The sequence below is a fragment of the Cygnus olor genome, chromosome 7 (assembly GCF_009769625.2).
Source record: "Cygnus olor isolate bCygOlo1 chromosome 7, bCygOlo1.pri.v2, whole genome shotgun sequence".
NCBI classification, from domain to species: Eukaryota; Metazoa; Chordata; class Aves; order Anseriformes; family Anatidae; genus Cygnus; species Cygnus olor.
This window is the reverse complement of record NC_049175.1, coordinates 23,107,482-23,126,865: the sequence shown is the minus strand read 5'-3', so window position 1 is coordinate 23,126,865 and position 19,384 is coordinate 23,107,482. Positions and strand designations below refer to the sequence as shown.

At 55.6% G+C, this 19,384-nt stretch overlaps 1 protein-coding gene across 1 annotated transcript; it reads left to right on the top strand.

The window, feature by feature from the left end:
* The first annotated feature begins 1,383 nt into the window (after positions 1-1,383).
* ABCC2 (ATP binding cassette subfamily C member 2) lies at positions 1,384-19,384 on the top strand. The gene is made up of 32 exons (XM_040564047.1): positions 1,384-1,425; positions 1,560-1,814; positions 2,262-2,387; positions 3,920-4,054; positions 4,472-4,594; positions 4,942-4,997; positions 5,415-5,646; positions 5,986-6,158; positions 6,581-6,748; positions 7,152-7,398; positions 7,884-7,949; positions 8,403-8,540; positions 8,708-8,854; positions 9,126-9,210; positions 9,469-9,535; positions 9,702-9,828; positions 10,025-10,201; positions 10,326-10,493; positions 10,810-10,996; positions 11,845-11,977; positions 12,423-12,528; positions 12,826-13,045; positions 13,496-13,650; positions 14,173-14,328; positions 14,431-14,630; positions 15,209-15,335; positions 15,750-15,851; positions 15,946-16,089; positions 16,658-16,816; positions 17,049-17,215; positions 17,632-17,826; positions 18,235-19,384. The coding sequence occupies exons 1-32, from the start codon at positions 1,384-1,386 to the stop codon at positions 18,362-18,364; spliced, it is 4,713 nt and encodes a 1,570-aa protein (XP_040419981.1). The 3' UTR covers positions 18,365-19,384.

Below are 19,384 nucleotides of genomic sequence, written 5' to 3'. Positions count from 1 at the left end.
TATAAGATGGTGGACCACATGTGGGTAAAAAAGGGGAGCACAGAGAAAGTGTGGTATTGTTGGCCATAGAGAATTTAACACTGCTCAGAAGGTAAGGCTGTGAGCCTGGGTGACAGGAAAGACCATGGTGTGGACCACAAGGTGATTCAATTCGGTGCTTTCTTGTCTAACATATCAGATTGCTGCTCTCATCAGCAGAGTATTGGTGCTGGCCTGGAGGACATAGCACGGGTTAGCTTTCCTAATAAATAAATAAATAAATAAATTGAAGAGGATTCAATCAGACAAGGCAATAATAATTAACCAGTAAGTTAGACGTTGAACCTTCCTCTGCTGTTGATGGCAAGGGGGCTGTTCCTGAGCAATTACTCATTGTATCACCCTTGACTTCTGAGCTACTAACTGAACAAATGAGACAGCAGAATCCTTTCAGTCCCTGTACCTTTCCCTTTTACCTAATGCTCCTCAAAAGCTTGCGTGACAGAGCAAATCCTGTTCTAGCCTTAGGAGAGCACCATCCCCACCTGACCCTACACCTCCACCTGTCTAAGTAGCAGGGTGATGACTTAGTGGCAGTCCCCCTCCTCAGGAGTGGTCCCGTGGCTGTCTCAGATACTGGGGGTTGCCTTAGAATGGAGATGGAAAGTGGTTTGGGTTTTGTGGTTGGCCGACTGCTGTAACCCACAGCTGCGTGCTCAGTGAGCACAGAGATGTGGGAAAGGGAGAAGAAAAAGGAGAAATTGGGAAAATCTCCGGGATCTGCTGGCAAGAGGGTGGCAGAAGGAACCTGGATCCCGGGGGCTTGCAAAGGCCACTGCAGCAGGAGGACAGCTCAGCTGCCACACTCGGCAGGTTGGCAGGTCTGGGCGCTGCTGGTGTCCTGGGCGTCCCTGCTGGTGGGGCATGTGAGGAAATGCTCCTGAGGCACCAGTCTTTGCTTGACTTTCTGGCAGCATTCAGCAGGCTTGTTCTAGAAGGAAAGATTTGTTGCACCAAGGCAGTTTCGTGGTTGTGCACAAGCCTGTCTGTGTACACCGGTGAAGGCTGTGATTTCAGAGCAGTGGCCGTCTTGTGCAATGACTGCACTGCAGAGCCTGCGGTGGCTCTGTGACAGCAGCTTCCCTTCCTTCTCTTTCTTCGGGCTTCCTCTTTTTCTCTTCCCTGGGGCTTGTGCGGTTTTCCAAGGCCCTTTTGGTCACTGCTTTGGTCTGGGGCATTACGCAATGGCATCAAGTTGATAATTAACTGTGTGCCATCAGGGATTTTATCCCAACACCAGCTGAGGGTGTGTGGGGACTTTTATCCCGCGTATCCACCCAGGACTCTCACAACCGGGCAGAGCGAGGAGAAGGAGCTGCCGTCTCGTCTCTCCTGAACCGAGCCATGTCGGCAGCCCTGGAGAAGTTTTGCGGCTCTGTCTTTTGGGTGAGTGGCTGCGTCGGGGCCCCCATTGCCTGTCAGGGCAGGATGCTCAATGGAAGGGGAGAGCAGTAAATCGGGAGAGCTGGTGTGGAGGACTGCGGCTGCAGTGGGATGGAAACTGGGGGTAGGAGCCCTAGAAGTTCTGGCTCTTGTGCTGTGAGCCAGGTGAGGGTCAAGCGATCCCGAGTGACCTGCCTGGCTGTCCTTGCCGTCAACAGAATGCCTCGTACCTCACTCGCCCGGATGCTGACCTGCCGGAGTGCTTCCAGAAGACTGTGCTGGTCTGGATCCCCCTTGGCTTCCTCTGGGTTTTCACTCCATGGCAACTCCTGCCCATGTGCAGGTCCAAAGAGAAGAAATCATCTCTGACCAAACTCTACATCTTCAAGCAGGTTGAGTGGGGCTGAGGGCGCGTGGAGGGCAGGCTGGAGCAGCCGGGGATGAAGGGGTGCTGAGTGGAAAGCCTCTGGGTTGGAGTCAGGTGAAGAATGGACAGATGGGAAGTGTAGGAGAGAGGGAGCAATGGGCTGGGGGTACCCAAAGGGAAGCCCATCATGAGGTGTATCTGGGACAGAGGGGATAATAGGGCTGGGATGCGCAGGAAGGGCTTAGGTATGTGTCGTGGCCCTTGATCCTGCGGGCTCTTGTGCTCTGAGCTTAAAACGATGGCAGTGCTCCCATGGAACGGCCTAGAAGGCTCTCCCAGCCAGGTATGGGTTGGAGGGGTGCAATGCTCTATGGGGCTTGGTGCTTTTCGCCCCGTTGTGTTGTCTCCCAGTGGTGCCCAGTGCACCCGCTGGGCTGGGTCTCCCCTCACGACTGCTCCCTTCTCCGCACAGGTGCTCTCTGTGCTGCTGGTGCTGACGGCGGTGGCGGAGTTGGCGCTGGCATTTCTGGAGGACACAGGGCAGGACTCCCCGCCAGCGGTCCAGTACACAAACCCCAGCCTGTACATGGTCACCTGGGTAAGCGCTAGCTGGATGTCGTCACCAAAAAGTCAGGATGTGACTGCAGGGACGAGCAGCAGAAAACTTGCATAGCACGGGGATCAGGGGGAAGCTGTATCTGCAGTGAAACGGCCGGGGAGATAGGAGCCGGGGAGATAGGGGCCAGCCCTCAATATGTGTGGGAGGTACCCAAGGGAATAGGCTGAGGGTGGGTGTCTGGCTGTGTGGTGCTCCCTCCTGTTTCCTTAAAACTGGGATAGACACGGTGCCTGTGGCCGTAGCTGAGCTTTCTGCCAGAGGCCTTTGTGACCCTTCTGCTTTAAGGAAGGCCCCAGGCAGGGCAGGATGAGGCAGTGAGAGCTCTGCACTAGGCATAGCTATGGGCAACGTGACAGCCGGGCTGAGCACATCAGAAAGGACTTGACTGCTCCTCAGGTAAGTGTTGAGGGCCAGCCCCAGAAACTGGATGCAAAACACTGTGGATTTTTATTTTTTTTTTTGTAACACGTCTCAAGCAGGCACAACCTCCCAAGGGGTCTGGGATCAGCTGTGCCATCCATAACCAGCCTCATGCCCTGCAGCAGCAAGGGCCCCAGCTGCGTGTCTCAGCAGCCGGGCTGAGGGGTGAAGCTGCAGTAGGGTGAAGTGTAGGTCAAGGAGGGAAGAGTACGGGTTTCACAGGGCTGATAGCACAGTATGAGCATCGGTCCATGGCATGCTGCTCTGATATCTCAGTTTCCCGTGTGTAACCACTGAATTTTGTGGGAAGAGTTGAGAAGTGCTACGGAATTCCTAGGCAGAAGAGATTTGTGATTAAACTTTTGTGATTGAAGTTTTGTGATTAAAGATTTGGTTTGTGAGTAAAGATTTGTGAGATGGGTACTCTGGGAAACTAAGGACATAGAGAGTGTTAGCTTGACAGAATATGCACAGAAGTAGCAGATATCTTGTAGAAGTTATGGGCTGTTCTAGCAGTCTTAACAAAGCCATAAAACTTAGGAGCTACACTTACAAGCAAACATAACACCCCAGTTTGCTAACAATTGCTCTTTTGTCATGTCATTTGATTTTACATGCTAAGTTTATGAGAGATTTTAAACCGAGGGGACTGCCCAGAGATACTGCCCTGCCTGGGTCTTTGATCTGGCTTTAACACCAGGTTTTGAGGGAACATTCAGGAGACAGAGTGATGCTCAATATCCACTCCTCGCAGCAAGTCTAAAAATCTAAAAAGAGAAGTAGTGCACTGCTGTATCATCAGGGTGCCTTCAGACCTTGTTGTTTTTTTTTTGTTGTTGTTGTTTGTTTGTTTGTTGTTGTTTTTTTTTCTATATGGAGTTTGATCTCACATCTTTCTGAAATAAACCTTTGCCCTGTGCAATTAAGTCCGAAGCTCCTATAGGACTGGCAGCGAGCTCAGTGTCTTCAGGACAGTGAATCCCAGAAGACCATGTGTGCCCGTGTCCTGGGACACATGCCCCAAAGACACGTTTAAAGGGCAGACCTAGTCTTGCTGCCCTGCCTGAAGCTCAGACCAATTTTCCTTCTAGTTCCTGGTCCTGCTGATCCATGACACACGCCGGTTCTGCCTGCGCAGGGACTCGGGGATACTTTTCTGCTTCTGGATTCTGTCCCTGCTCTGTGGGATATTACCGTTCCAGTCACTTGTCCGGAGAGCACTGCAGGTCGGGTTTGGCAGGAAGCTGCGTGCTTCCCAACAGTCTGGTTCTGCCCCCAAAGAAAGTCCCTGCAGACTTCATCCCCTGACAAGCCCTCAGTGGTATCACTGGGGTCCCAGTTGCCCTAAGAACCTTGGGGGACTGGAAGAGGCCCGAAGAGGAATTACTCTTTAAATTCACCCACTCCCTTTGAGGAAGCATAAACTCTCTGGGATTATTTTATCCCCTTTTGGACTTCCAGGAGGAGGTCAGGGAGAAGGAAAGAGGGGTGGTGAAGGGAAGCTGAGCCAGGGACCGGAGCAAGTTTTGCAACTGCTCTGTTGGGCCTGCCCTGGTTCACTGTACTGGGGATGCTCTGCCGCTGAGGGCCTGGTGGCTCTGAGACAAGCCCCAAGAGTCACCCTGGGCTCCGCGTTCTTGCAGGACTCAATCTCCGATATGCCGAGGTTTGTCCTTTTCTTCATTTCCTACGGGCTCCAGCTGCTGCTCTTCCTTCTCTCAGGCTTCTCAGACGTTGCCCCAGAAGCAAAGGAAATTACAAAGAAGGTATGAGGTGCAGGCAGGCGTGGGTGCGGGATTCGGGGTGTCACATCCCAGCTGGCTTTGTGCAGGGTAGGGTGGGCTGCCTCAGGCTGCACAGACATCTGTGTGAGGCTGGGGGATGTCAGCAAGGGGCACAAGGAGATCTGGAGCCTGCAGCCTGGGGCACATGCACGTGTCCCCAAGGAGGAGGCACTTCTGGCTGTGAGGAGGGGTTCCCTGGGGCTGGAGCTGGCACTGCTGAAACCTCTGGGGTTCCTTAAGGGTTGGGGTGCCAAGGCAATTCTTGTCAGTACCGTGTTCTCAGCACTCATGATGCCCTGTTACGCACTTCTCTTTGCTTTGTACCCTAGAATCCAGAGGTGACAGCCTCCTTCCTGAGCTCCATCACCTTCGAGTGGTACAGCAGGTGAGCAGGGTTCCACGGGAAGTCTGGGCTGGCGAAATGTGGGGGTGCTTTAGGGCTGGGCCAGAGCAGAGAGAGACGTCATTTTCGATGCTGTCTGTGCAGCCTGAGCTCAGACCCTTCCTGCCTTGCTGTGCACTGGTACCTGGTGCACTGGGCCCAGCCTGCAGGTAGCAGCAGTCTGCCACAGCTGGGACATGTGGCACAGAAGTTGCACAGCTGCTTGGGAGCAGGAGGTGAAGCTGCAGCCATACCAGGCTGCGTGAACATGAAGCAGGGGCTTGGCTGCAGGGAGCTGGGTTTGTTGTTCTTCCTTCTGTCAAGGCCAGACTGGGTGTGAAAGCTGTCAATTTGCAGCACGGACTCTCATGCTGGTGTAGTGCGGGAGGCTTGCTAAGAGGAGATTTCTCTGCCCCACAGGATGGTTTACAAGGGCTATCGCAAGCCCTTAGAGATTGAGGATGTCTGGGACTTGAAAGATAAAGACAAGATACAGGCTATTTACGGTACTTTTGAGAAGAACATGAAGACTGCGGTGAGGAAGGCCCAAGCAGAACTGGAGAAACGGAAACGCAAGACAAGACAGCGGGAAGGTGACCCAGACCACGGGAATAGTATGAGCAAGGCCCAGAGCCAAGACATCTTGGTGATGGTAAGTCCCTTCCCTCACCTGTGGGAATAGTGTCAGCTCCCTGTAGCCCCAGTGCTGGGTTTTCCCCACTTTGATTCTGCAGGGCCATCGGCAAGGATAGGGTGACCCATGACAAAGTCTTTCCAGTCCTCAGGAGATCCCCTTATTTTGAGAGACCAGGAAAGTCTCCATCCTCCTGCCCTACAGAAGGACAGGAACCACCCTCAAGTCTGCAGTACAAGCAGCTCCTTCATTCAGGATAACCTGGTCTGGGGGCTGTGGAGCTGTTCTGGAAGCATCCTTCCAGGTGCAAGAAGCCACACAACCCACCCATTTACTTCTGTGTCATCTTCCCTCTAGGAGGAGAAGCAGCCAAAGAAGAAGAAAAAGGGGGACAAAGGCCCTCGCAAGGATTACCCCAGGGGCTGGTTGATGAAAACTCTCTGTAAGACCTTCTGGCAGAACCTCCTGCTCTCAGTGGCTTTCAAACTGGTGCACGATGGACTTGTGTTTGTCAGCCCCCAGCTGCTGAAGTGAGTCATTCCTCTCTCCCTGTCCATGCACTCTCCTGACCTCACACCCAGCCCCACCACATTCCCTTGTGCACAGCTCCAACCCCACCACCACAACACACACACCTCTCCCAGTCCCACACCCTGGTGACATTTCGCGCCCTCAGCAAAGATAAGAGAAGGTCTTGGGTTATAGTTTAATGAAGAACCGAACAGATCTGAGCTGGCTGCCAGCTGCTAAGGATGAGATCTTGCCCCCGACACCCTTCAAAATAGTCTCCCTGAGGCGGGGGGGCCCCAGCTTGCTGTGTGTCGAGCCAGCTGTGTGGAGCAGGGTCTCTGTCACTGCCCTTGTGAGGCTGCTCTCCCTCTGTTGGTCTGGAGCATCCTGCTTGGGGCTGTCTCAGGAGGGTGAGTGTCTCATGGCCCACTCTGCCCTCCAGGCTGCTGATCGCCTTTGTGTCAGATGAGAAGGCATTTGCCTGGCAAGGCTACCTGTATTCCATCCTGCTCTTCCTGACAGCACTGATCCAGTCCCTCTGCCTGCAGCAGTACTTCAACTTGTGCTTCCATCTTGGCACAAATGTGCGTGCCAGTCTCATCGCTGCCATCTACAAGAAGGTTGGTATGGCCCTGTCACCACCCCCGGTTGGCTTTCTCCCAGCTGTGCTGGGGAATCTGGCATCTGTTGCCTGCCCAAGCAACCTGGGGTAAACTGCATATTTGATGGCTACCAGGGACCAAGGAGAGGTTTCTGTTCAGAGCAGTGCAACACCTAGGGCAGCTGCCCCTGGTATTCCGGTCCTTAGACGTGTTGCTTTGCTCCCAGCGTGTCACTGGTTCCCCCTGTGCAGGCAGTGACGGGAGTACCCATGACCAGCAGAGAAGCACCAGGAGCAGTTTCAGCCTGGCCTGCTAGTACCCTGCTAATGCCCCGCTTCGTGTCATTCTGCTGGCTGCCAGGCTGCTCCCACAGCCCTGCAGTGACTGTTTTTTCTCTTTCCAGGCACTCACCATGTCCAGCGCCACCCGCAAGGAGTCCACGGTGGGAGAGACCGTGAATCTGATGTCGGCCGATGCCCAAAGGTTCATGGACATGGCCAATTTCATCCATCAGCTGTGGTCATCCCCCCTGCAAATTATCCTGTCCATCGTCTTCCTCTGGGGAGAGCTGGGCCCCTCTGTCCTGGCTGGCATCGCAATCATGGTGCTGCTCATCCCCATCAATGGGTTCCTGGTTGCTAAGGCCAAAACCATTCAGGTCAGTGGTGGGGGCAATATTCTCCCTGTCCTCCCACTCCAGAGGCCTGCTCTTGTTCTCCCCACTCCTTTTCCACACTCCCCTCGCCTGCCTTGTTATGCTGCAGATCTTTCCCAGGCTAGGAAGTTTGACTTGGGCTGGGGGGGCTGTAGCTTAAGCCAGTGGGAGATGAGCACCTGAGATAAACAGGAGGCAGGTGAGATCTGCTTTGCTATCACAGCTGAACTTGAACAGGTCTGAGTGCAGCCTTGAGGACTGAAAGCAAGATATTACCAACCATAAAATAAAGCTTTAGCTCCTGCCTCATAGCAGGGTGCTGTTTTTACCAGGATGTCCAGAGTCCCAGGGAGCCAACATCCAGCTTCGTTGCTTCTCTGGGTTCTGGAGTCCCCCCTTCTGTTCCCTGGGGCAGCCCAGGTGTATTTCCAAGGGTGAGCTCTGCCTGGTTTAGATGCTGACATGACCTGTGGCTCTTCTCTTTGTAGGTGAGGAACATGAAGAACAAAGATGAGCGCATGAAAATAATGACTGAAGTCCTCAATGGAATCAAGGTGAGCAGTGGAGTGCAGACCCCTGAGAAGCTGCTGCACCCCTCTTCTTTGTGCACTGTACCAGAGGCAGTGCACCCCAATAACCATACAGCATCAGAGTTACTGTCTGGCCTGGGGTCTCTGGGGTGGCCAAGTCTCAATCTCTAAATTCCCTTGTGAAAGGCTGGCTGGGGAGGAGCCCTGGGTACTTGGAACAAGACTTACATTACAGGAAGGGTGTTCCAGGGATTTCCTGGACAGCCATGGTGGTGAGCATGGTGCCGTGGTGGCAGAGGCTCACAGTGGCCTGTGAACCAAGGATGGGGAATGGGAATGCTGTAGGAAAGCACTCTGAGCCATGGGGAAAGCAGTGGGCAAGCAGGCTTCTGAGCAAGGTGCTGGCTGCCAGTGAGCTGGGTGTGAGGGTGGGCATTGCTGAGAGGCCAGCACCTGCTCACCCTGGTTGCCCCACAGATTCTGAAGCTTTTTGCCTGGGAGCCCTCCTTTGAGAAGCGAATCAATGAGATCCGGGCACGTGAGCTGAAGGACCTGCTGAACTTCACGTACCTGCAGTCGATCTCTATCTTTGTGTTCACATGTGCCCCCTTCCTGGTGAGTGCTGAAGGGCCTGGGGAGAGCTGCACCTCCCTGGGAGCTGCGCTTGGGCTGTGTTCGAGGGGGTGGGAGAGATGGGGAACCTCAGCTGGAGTGCAGTGAGGGGGAGCAAAGGGGCACCCAACCACACTGATGGTGGCTTTCTCTGCTGCTACCTGTCCCAGGTGTCCTTGGCGAGCTTTGCTGTCTACGTACTGGTGGATGAGAACAACGTCCTGGATGCGCAGAAGGCCTTTACTGCCATCTCCCTTTTCAACGTGCTGCGCTTCCCCATGTCCATGCTGCCCTTGGTCCTCTCTTCCCTGGTCCAGGTCAGTGCTCACGCGGTGCAGGAGGGTCTCGTGGTACCTCTATCCAAACCAGCACGTGGGGCTCGGATGTGTGATGGATCCGGGCCCTGGACATCCAGGGACATGTGCACAGGACTGGCAATAGGGTGGCACAAGACTCGTGTGTATGACACAGGCTTGGGGCTCAGAGGTGGGGGCTGCTGCTCAGGTGAGGGCTGTGTGTATGGGGTGCTCTTCTTATGGGGCTCCTGCCAGCCTACCCAGCCATGCCATCCTCTTTCTGCCGTGACAGACCAATGTCTCAACGGAGAGGCTGGAGCGGTACCTGGGCGGAGAAGAGCTGGACACCTCAGCTATTCATCACGACCCCATTTCAGGTGGGCAAACCTCCATGTTAGTCCCCGTGGGTCATGGGCTGGCCCAACCCTGCCCACTGAGCAGTGGGGCCATGGGGCAGTAGGGGCTGAGCTAGTTTGGAGGTTGAGCTATAGAGGTGGGAACTAGACGGAACCAGGTGAAGGGCTGTGCAGAAGGTTTTGAGGGCTGTGCAGGCTGGGTTTGGGGACATCTGGGTTGAGATCAGGGACGAGGCAGTCCAGGGCTTCCTCAGCCCTGAGGTGTCTTTGTGTTGACAGGCAGCGCTGTGCGTTTCTCGGACGCCACGTTTTCCTGGGAGCAGGATGGCAATGCTGCAATAAGAGAGTAAGTGCTCTGTGTCATGTGGGGCCAGAGGGGTGGGGAGAGGGTCTTTCTCCCTTGTATACTGTTAGCTGGGGGTGGCAGTCGCCTCTTCATAGTGCTGCTAGAGGTGCACCCCCCTGAGATGCTCCTCTGGTAGTTCTGCTTACTCCACGCTCTTGTCTTGCAGTGTCACTCTGGACATCGCACCTGGGAGCCTGGTGGCTGTGGTGGGCGCTGTGGGCTCGGGCAAGTCTTCCCTGGTGTCAGCCATGCTGGGGGAGATGGAGAATATCAAGGGACACATCAACATCCAGGTGAGAGGAGCTGGCTGGCACAAGGGGCTGCGGGGCTCGCAGGGGGCAGTGAGGCAGGCACTGGGTGACTGTGCAGCCTCCCAGGTCAGGGACCAGGCTGGTACCAGAGGGGCTCCAGGACAAGGACAAGCTGTGGGAGGTGGCCGTGTTCAGGCTGGTGCCCTGGTGACGAACCTCTTCTGTGTCTCTCTGCCAGGGCTCCCTGGCCTACGTCCCCCAGCAGGCCTGGATCCAGAATGCCACGCTGAAAGACAACATCCTTTTTGGGTCAGAGCTGGATGAAGATAGGTATCAGCAGGTCATCAAGGCCTGTGCCCTCCTCCCAGACCTGGAACTGCTGCCCGCAGGGGACCAGACGGAGATTGGAGAGAAGGTATCAGCTCTGGGCACTGTAAGGAGAGGTGGGGGTGAACAACTGTGGGGCAAACACAGGCAGCAGAAGAAAGAGCCATATCCCTGTGCCAGCCCAGGGCTCACAGAGGTCCCTTCCGTTTCAGGGCATTAACCTGAGTGGGGGCCAGAAGCAGCGGGTCAGCCTGGCCCGGGCAGTGTACAGCAATGCGGACATCTATGTCCTGGATGACCCCCTCTCTGCTGTGGATGCGCATGTGGGCAAGTACCTTTTTGAGCACGTGCTGGGGCCAAAAGGACTGCTGCAGAAGAAGGTGAGCACTTGTGTCCTCCTTTTTGGGACTAGGCCAGGTAGAAATGACCCTGGCACTGTGTTGGCCATCCAGGGAAAGCTGGGGTTGCTTGCTTGGGACAGAGAAGGGATCCCTCAGCTTTCCAGTAGGCAGGAGAGTCCTTGCGGATCCCTAGAGAGGTGTGGAGAAGTGAGGGGTGCCCTGTGTCCCCATAGACAGGCAGTGATAAATAGAGAGGTCCCCAGCTAGAGGACAGAGAGCCTGCAGGGTGAAGGCTGGGGGGCAGGGGGTGTTCTGATGCTCACTACCCTCCAACTGCAGTGCCGCTTTATTGCAGACACGGATCTTGGTGACACACAGTATCAGTTTCCTGCCCCAGGTTGATAACATCGTGGTGCTGGTGGCAGGAACAGTGTCTGAACACGGCTCCTACAGCACCCTGCTTGCAAACAGGGGGGCCTTTGCCCAGTTCCTGAACTCCTATGGCAAGCAGGAGGAGGAGGCTGCAGAGAAAAATACCACAGGTAATGAGAACACTACTGAGCAGGTGAAGGGGCTGTGTGTGTGTCTTGAGATTGTGAAAGCCCCATGAGCCTATTCATTACTCTGACCTGGCTCTATCCAGTCCAGGCCCCAGCTGTGGCTGCTGTGTGTCATTCCCAGCTGCCCACAATCAGCAGCTCAAGGGCTTTCTGCCGAAGAATTGCATCCAGGTATTACTGTGAATAGCCACCAAAGGATGTCTAATGTTTTTCTGTCTTTTTAGGTCATTTATGTGTATAGCTCCCATAGTTTTATGTGGCAACAAGCTGTACATTTTAACAATGCTGGGGTGAGAAAGATCCTTTAGTTTATTTTGAACGTGGTGTTGGATAACATTTCATCTTTGTCAGCTCCCCCAGTCCTATGGAAAGGAGTGGCACCAGGTCAGGTAGATGCTCGCCCTGCCAGGGCTCAGCCCTGGGTAAACACTGATAATGCAGTTGTCCAGCTGAAGCCTGGCTATTCCCAGTTTGTCCCCACAGGATCCATCTCTCAGCTCAGAGAGGTGCTCCTAAACTGGAGTGACATGGCCTACCGGGTCCTGCACCTGCTAAACTAGCACAAATCTCTGCGGGAGAAGTCAGCAGCGGGAACTGACTCTGTGCAGGCCTTTAGCCCTGCTTTCCCTGACAGCTCTCCCTCCACAGCAGATTTCTTCCTCCCCCTGCTGTGGTGGGGCTTGCAGCAGGGTTGGAAGGGGTGTGATGTGTGGCTGGAGGACGCAGCCTGAGCCTGGAGCGTGGGGTGGAGATGAGTGCAGTAGATGTGTGGTGTATGGGATCGTCTCCTCAGTGCCTGACCCTGCCTTCCTTCACCCCTGTGTCTGTAGCTGTTGCTTTAGAGGAGGTTGAAGAGCAGAGTGATGAAACTCTTGAGCCTTGTGTGGAGGAGGGGCCCGATGATGTGGTGTCCGCGACGCTGAAGCGAGAGGCCAGCATCCATCGGAGAGAGTTCGTTCGCAGGTGGGGACTCAGCCAGAGCCCTCAGCTCTCTCCCTTGGCTCCTGCATTGCTCTTTAGGAGACCAGGGGGCCTGGGGGCTTCACTGGGGGGATTCTAGCAGAGAAGGGACTGGAAGCCTTCCTGTCTGCTTCTGCCACCACCAGCTAGGCTGGATAAAGAGCATCTGATCTTGCCTTTACTTGCATCGTTGTGTCACACCCTCACCCTGTGGTCTTCTCTGAAACTCCTTCTGCTGGGCTGGTTCTGCTTTCGGGGCCAAGGGCTCTGATTTCACAGCTGCAAATGCCTAGGGCTTCCACAAAGCTCATTCAAAGCTGTGCAGGTCAGGACTTTTGTCCCACGGGGCTCCAAGGCTGGTGTCCCAGTGCAGCACAGGGCTGGACCCCCAGGGGAGTAGGAGCCATGCAGCACCCTGTGACTAACGGTGCCCCTCACCTCCCTGCAGCCTCAGTACAAAGAGCACCAGTTCCTGGAAGAAGTCCCAGGAGGAGCCCCCTAAGAAAGTGAAGGGCCAGCAGCTGATTGAGAAGGAAGCTGTGGAAACAGGCAAGGTGAGGAGAATGGCAAAGGGGTAGGAGGGACAACATAATGCCCTGGCTCAGTCCTGTAAGACCCTGGCTGTGGCCCAGAGAAGCCAGCTCCAGCTTTCTGTGGCCCCACTGCAGCCAAGTGGCACCAAAGGGGCAGTGCTGCCTGGAGCTGGTGGCCGAGGTGGCCCTGGCTGGGGTACAGGCTGCTAGTGCAGGGCGGTGGAGGGAGGACGTGTATGGGAGCAGCACCGTGGGCAGTGGGGGAGGAGAACCGAGGCTGTGTTGGCTGTTCCTGGCTGGAACTGAACTGGTCCACAGGTGAAATTCTCCATGTACCTGCGGTACCTGCGTGCTGTTGGCTTGGGGTATTCTTTCTGGGTGGCCGTGGGCTACATCGGACAGTACGTCGCCTACGTGGGGACCAACCTGTGGCTCAGCGCCTGGACTGACGATGCAGAGCGCTACCAGAACCAGACCTACCCCGTGCAGCAGCGAGACCTGCGGATCGGCGTCTTCGGGGCGCTGGGGGTGTCACAAGGTGAGTGTGAGAACACAGGATCCGCTCACCTCAGTGATGGGGTCCAGCAGGGATAAGGCCTTCAAGGCCTGCAGCCAGCAGTGTCCAGCTGCCTGCCACAGCCTTCCCTCCTGCTCCTGTCTGGACCGGGTACAGATACGAGCATGAAGTCAAAGTAAACTGACCCAAGAAGACTGTGTTGCCCTCTTATGTTGAGGATCGCAGTCCTTTACCAGTTTGGAGATTGTGCCAGTGCCCACGGCCTTCCCAAAGGGTTAGTGTTCTTCCCCTGTGGTGGGACACAGTTACTGGGGCTTTCCAAGAAGATGAAGTGCAGGATTGTCACAGAGGGTCACTGTGGAACATCTTGATGCCTCATCACTGCTTGATGTGTCCCATGAGCCAGAGGGACTGACAGGGGGCCAGTGTCACACGCAAGCTGGTGCTGACCACCCCGTGCTCTCCTTACAGCTATCTTCCTGCTCTTTGCAACTATCCTGTCTGCTCACGGTGCCGTGCGGGCCTCCCGCATTATGCATCAGCGACTGCTCAGCAACATCCTGCGTGTGCCCATGAGCTTTTTTGACACGACCCCCACTGGCCGCATTGTGAATAGGTTTGCCAAGGTAAGAAAATCCCCAGAAGAAGGTGTTTGTTCTGGCTGGTCTGGAGAGCGTTGGGTAGTGGCACATCCCTGCTGAAGTTCAGCGCTGCATAAGTGCATCCGAGTTGGGGCCTGGAAGGGAGTAGAAGGTATGGTGGATGCACGGCTGCCTATGAGGTAAACCACATCTTGGGCTGTATTTACTAGGAGGAGAGTGGACGGCAGATCCCAGGAAATTATTTTCTCTTCTGCTCGGTACAAGGGAGGCCATGGCTGGATATTATGTCCTGTTTTGGGGCCACCTGGTCAAGAGGGATGTAGAAAAACTGAAGAGTGTTCTAGCTGGATACCCAGCTAGAAGAGGGATGATGGCCAGCTGGAGACCTGGGTACACCTACGTGGACCTGGAGTCAGCCCTGTCACTCTTTGTTTCTCATGAACAAATATGTGTGTTCCTCATGAACCATATATGTGTGAAATCTTTGGATCCCTTCCTCTCTCTGGGGTCACTGACTGTTTTTCCCTGCTTCTTTTTACGCTCTAGGACATCTTCACAGTAGATGAGACCATTCCCATGTCCTTCCGCAGCTGGCTCTCCTGTTTCATGGCTATCATTAGCACATTGCTCATGATCTCCTTGGCTACCCCATTCTTCACTATCATTGTCGTTCCCTTGGGCATCTTCTACTATTTTGTGCTGGTGAGTAACTGGGGCCTGAGAGAAGCTTCTGCCCTGCTCGGAGCAGTACCCTTGTCACTGCTGGGGTTTGTGCTGATAACTGAGCTGTGTCCCTCATTTCAGCGCTTCTACGTCTCCACGTCACGCCAGCTGCGGCGTCTGGACTCTGTCACCAGGTCTCCCATCTACTCCCACTTCGGTGAGACAGTGTCAGGCCTTTCTGTCATCCGGGCCTATGGACACCAGGAGCGGTTCCTAAAGCACAATGAGAGCACAATGGACATCAATCAGAAAAGTGTTTACTCCTGGATTGTCTCAAATAGGTGAGTTTGCTCCTTGTGCCACAGCACTCTGCATCCAGGGGCCTCTGGTCCTGAGGTAGGTTCCTGAGATGCTGAAGTCTTCCCTCTTTATCTCAGGACATGCTCTGAGGGTCTGTACTGGGGGAGCTTGGGATAGGACCACCATCTGTGGGAAGGAGACCTTCTAGGGTGACTTTTAAATGTAGAGTATGGTCCCTATAAAGTATCAAGAGCCTGGGCAGGTTGGTCTGTGCTGTTGAGGACTGCGATGCTCTTGCTGGGTTCTGGGAAGAAGCTGACGCTTCAGGCCAGGTGGGAGTGTGATGGGGGCACTGCCTGCTGCTGGTGTGTGTCTGGCTGGATGCTTTGTGTGTGCGAGGGTTGTGCAGCTGGGGCTCCTTTGATACGGCATTACCAGCACTGGAAGTTACATGTGAGACACAGGGACTGACAGATGTGATGGAAGAGCTTGCAGAATTAGTCACAAACAACATGCTGTGTAGGGGCGGGTACCACATGTATGGTGAGCTCAGGGCTGGATGCTCAGGGCTGCTGGTGGGATGCTGGTCTCACTGGTGGGCCGTGCTCTCCCTGTGCAGGTGGCTGGCCATCCGTCTGGAGTTCGTTGGGAGCCTGGTGGTCTTCTTCTCTGCACTTCTAGCTGTGATTTCGAAAGGCACTTTGGATGGGGGCATCGTTGGTCTCTCTATCTCCTCCGCCCTCAATGTGAGTCAATGAAGGCTTTTTCTGTCAGGTTTCTGGGAGCAACACCCTGATGGCTCTGGGCTGGCTGCGGGATGCTGCCCTGCATCCAGCTCTGACACGTGGGGAGGGGATTAGCTGGGATCTCCCTGCTGGGGAGGACAATCCCTGGGAACCAGCTCGGAGCCAGGAGAGCACACATCCCAGTGTGAGGGATATGCTTGATGCCATGGAGAGGAGCACATTCTCTGTGGATCAGAGACACCGCAGCAAAGCTTTTGAAGGGCTGGGGAAAGGGGGCTATGGCTGGTAAGAGGAAAGATAGGGGCTGCCAGGGATGCTCGTGCCCAGGCCGTGTCCCTGAGCTGTCAGCTGTCGGTGGGAGGTGGTTGTTCTTGGGTCCCGCTGAGCTTTGTGTCATCTGGTGCTGCCGTGCAGGTGACCCAGACACTGAACTGGCTGGTGCGGATGTCTTCAGAGCTGGAGACGAACATTGTGGCTGTGGAACGGGTACATGAATACACGAAGGTGAAGACAGAGGTGAGGAGACCAGGGTGTGGGCAAACACCGGCTGCACAGCTCGGTGCAAGCCAGGACTGCAGGGTGCAGCCCCCTAACACTCCTGTGCCCCCAGGCTGCATGGGTGACAGAAAAACGTCCGCCCCACGGCTGGCCCAGCAAGGGCGAGATCCAGTTCATTGACTACAAAGTTCGTTACCGACCTGAACTGGAGCTGGTTCTTCAGGGGATCACCTGCAATATTGAGAGTACCGAGAAGGTGAGGACCTCTCTGCCTGCAGTGCACCCTTTCCCTAGTGACTCTGAATTGAAGTTGGTTCTGCTCCCTTTGTTCCAGTCTGTGGACTGGGGAGGGATGGTGATGTGGATGTGCCTCCTGGGGACTCCAGAACTGCAGGGAAGGGACCAAAGGAGATAGTCTGGGAGATGGCGGTTGCAGATGCTTGCTCCCATGCCTGGGTGTGCTGACACTCTGTGGCTTGAGCCTGCATAAGCCCCACTGCTGGGGGAGCAAGGTTCATGGCTGCAGCCAGCACAGGCCCTCGGGCAGTCTGTGGTGCAGACAAGCCAGCAAAGCTGCCTATGGGGATGGCACAGAGGACCAAGACATGGGGAGACAGACCCTGTCCGAACTGGATGTGGGGCTGGAGGGCTGCAAGGCAGAGCCAGCTCCACACACCTTCCCATAGGAGTGGAGCGGGAACTGGCAGGAGGCAAGGGGGGACGTGCTGGGGAGCAGGGGGCAGGGAGGCCCACCACACCAAGAGAAGAGCACCTGCCCTGTTTTCTTCAACCCTGCCAACGGGTCTAAATACCTGCTTCCACAGGTTGGGGTTGTGGGCCGGACCGGGGCTGGCAAGTCCTCCCTCACCAACTGCCTTTTCCGGGTGCTGGAGGCTGCGGGAGGGAAGATCGTCATCGACGGGGTGGATATAGCGACGATCGGCCTCCACGACCTGCGCCAGAACCTCACAATCATCCCCCAGGTGAGCCGCATCCCACTGCTGCACGGCCTCCCCTGGCTCTGTGCCCTGGGCAGCCCATCCCCAGGTGCTGCGGAGAGCCCAGGGCCTGTGGGCATCCCCTCACCTCCACCCCTGCCAGGAGCAGGCAGCAGGGTGAACAGCCTGTGGCCAAACTTGGGGCGGGCAGGCCTGGAGCCATCGCCTCTGCTGAATGGCCGTGGCAGACGTGAACACGCTGTGCTGTCCCTGGCAGGACCCCGTGCTCTTTACCGGCACCCTGCGGATGAACTTGGACCCCTTTGACCAGTACACCGATGAAGAGGTCTGGAAGGCCCTCGAGCTGGCTCACCTGAAGGCATACGTGCAAGACCTTCCTGAGAGGCTGCAACATCTTGTGAGCGAGGGAGGGGAGAACCTGAGGTGAGCAGAGGAGCTGAGGCATGCCCTGTTCCTGTCCCTTCCCCTGGTCCTGGGAGAGAGGGTATGATGGCAGTGGTGGGGTGGGGGGCCTGAGAAGGTCTTAGAAGAGCAGCCCTCAAGCAGAGTGGGTGTGCGGGGATGAGGGCACAGAAGCTTCTGGGACTGAAGGTGAGAGAAACAGGAGTCAGGGCTGATCCTCACTGCCTGGGAGCCAGCCCTTCCCTGGTGGCCCAGAGAGGAAGACGCTATGGGACGTGGTGCTCGGACAGCAGATGACCAGCTGAGGCAAAGCCAGGGAGGGCTGGGCAGGCATGGTATTGGGGTCAGGGTGGCGTGTGGGAGTGGGCTCGCAGATGCCCTGCTGGTCCTCAGCACCACCTGTTTGCCTGGTGACTCACATTCCCCACCTCATCCAGCGTTGGGCAGAGGCAGCTCGTGTGCCTGTCCCGGGCCCTTCTCCGCAAAGCCAAGATCCTCATCCTGGATGAAGCAACGGCAGCTGTAGATCTGGAGACGGATCACTTAATCCAGACAACAATCCGGAGCGCGTTTGCTGACTGCACTGTCCTTACCATCGCCCACCGCCTCCACACCATCATGGACAGCAACAGGTACCATGGGATAAGGGGAATGAGGCTCAGGGCTCCTGGGAAGGGGAGGGAGATGCCAGCAGCAGGCACAAGGTTGTAGCTGGAGGGGCCAGGGTGGCTACAGTGCCCAGAACAGCAATATACAGAGCCTCCAGGAAAGCAGAACAGAGAATGGGAAGGACAGCCATGTATTAGTGAGGAGTAACATTTTTGGGACCCTTTACAGCGACAGGTCGTAGTGGGGTTGTTGACACCACATACATTTCACCCCCCCGGCACAGGGTTGAGAGCCCTCACCTCTCTCCTGAGAGGTGAACCACCTAACGGGGTTGCAGAAGGAATGTGTGCCAGCGGGGCTGTAGTTCTGGTGCCAGCAGCACCATTGGCTCGGATTGTGGGAGCTCAGGTGTTCTTGTTCCCTGCTGCCAGGGTGATGGTGATGCAGGCAGGGAGGATTGTGGAATACGACAGCCCTGAGGAGCTCCTTCAGAAGCAGGGCATCTTCTCTGCGATGGCAAAGGACGCTGGCATCACGAACACTGAAACCACCACGCTGTAGGTGGAGCAGATGTAAGTGGAGTGGAGCAGCGTGCAGGTGAGCAGCTCCCTCCTGCTCGGACTCACCAGCCCAGCACCTGGATCTCCCTGCAGCTGGACTGCCTGGGAATTTGTGTTTCTGCAGCTGGGAAGTGAAGGGGAGAGAGTGGCTTCTCTGGCTGTCAGGGACAGAAGATATGGACCTGAGCTGTTACCCTTGCTGCCACACTCTGCCTGCTGTGCACAAGGGTCTGGAGCTGCATAACTTACCGCAGTAGAGAGGGGAAAGTTACATCAGGCAGGGAGACCACAGCCCCTTGTGGGTCTTAGTTTTTCTGTTCATTATACCACGGGAACCCAGCTGATAGATGCTGTAGCATTGTGGAATGAAATTTACAGTTTAATCTGAGTGAATGTTATAATTTTTTTACTTCTTGTAACCCTCTCATCTTCCAACTAAAAGTCTGATTTTAAGATATGCTAAATAACCTCAGTTTAGCTTAAAGCCTGGCGAGCGTTTGGGGAAGCTGGTACGCTGAGGTCATGCAGACACAGATTGTGGGAAGTCCAAACCAAGTGGCACAGGTAGACCCAGGCCTCAGCCCCAGCCATGAACATGACAGGCAGTGGAGGTGGAGGAGCGAGGGCCTACCTGCCTTCTCAGTGGGTACAGCTCCCTTCGACTGTAGCGCAATGAACAAGGCAGTCCTTGGGGCTATTGTAACCACTACCTGGTGCTGGTGCACGTAAGTCAGAGAGAGGTGGGCACATATGCACGCTACACTGCCCTGCACACACAAAACACGGTGCTTACTGTCGACAAACTCTCGACCTTTCTTTGTTCTTGGCCATCTAAGCCTGGAGCTGCAGCACTGATGGCTGTTGGCTCAGCATGCAGGGAGCCCGTGCCAGTGTGCGCTGCCTACTGGCCCAGACAGGTACGGCAGAGCAAACAGCAGGAGGGATGCAAGCCTCTGATGAAGACCTCTGCTGTGAGGCTTTACTAGTGCCTGAGCTGCAGCTGGCACAAAACACCAAGACA

What these genes read in the sequence shown, in the direction of transcription:
- ABCC2 (XM_040564047.1), top strand. Translation starts at nt 1,384, where the DNA reads ATGTCGGCAGCCCTGGAGAAGTTTTGCGGCTCTGTCTTTTGG. An exon ending in TGCAGAGAAAAATACCACAG is followed by an intron (nt 10,997 to 11,844) that starts GTAATGAGAACA and finishes CTGTGTCTGTAG; the next exon opens with CTGTTGCTTTAGAGGAGGTT. An exon ending in TCCTGGATTGTCTCAAATAG is followed by an intron (nt 14,631 to 15,208) that starts GTGAGTTTGCTC and finishes CTCCCTGTGCAG; the next exon opens with GTGGCTGGCCATCCGTCTGG.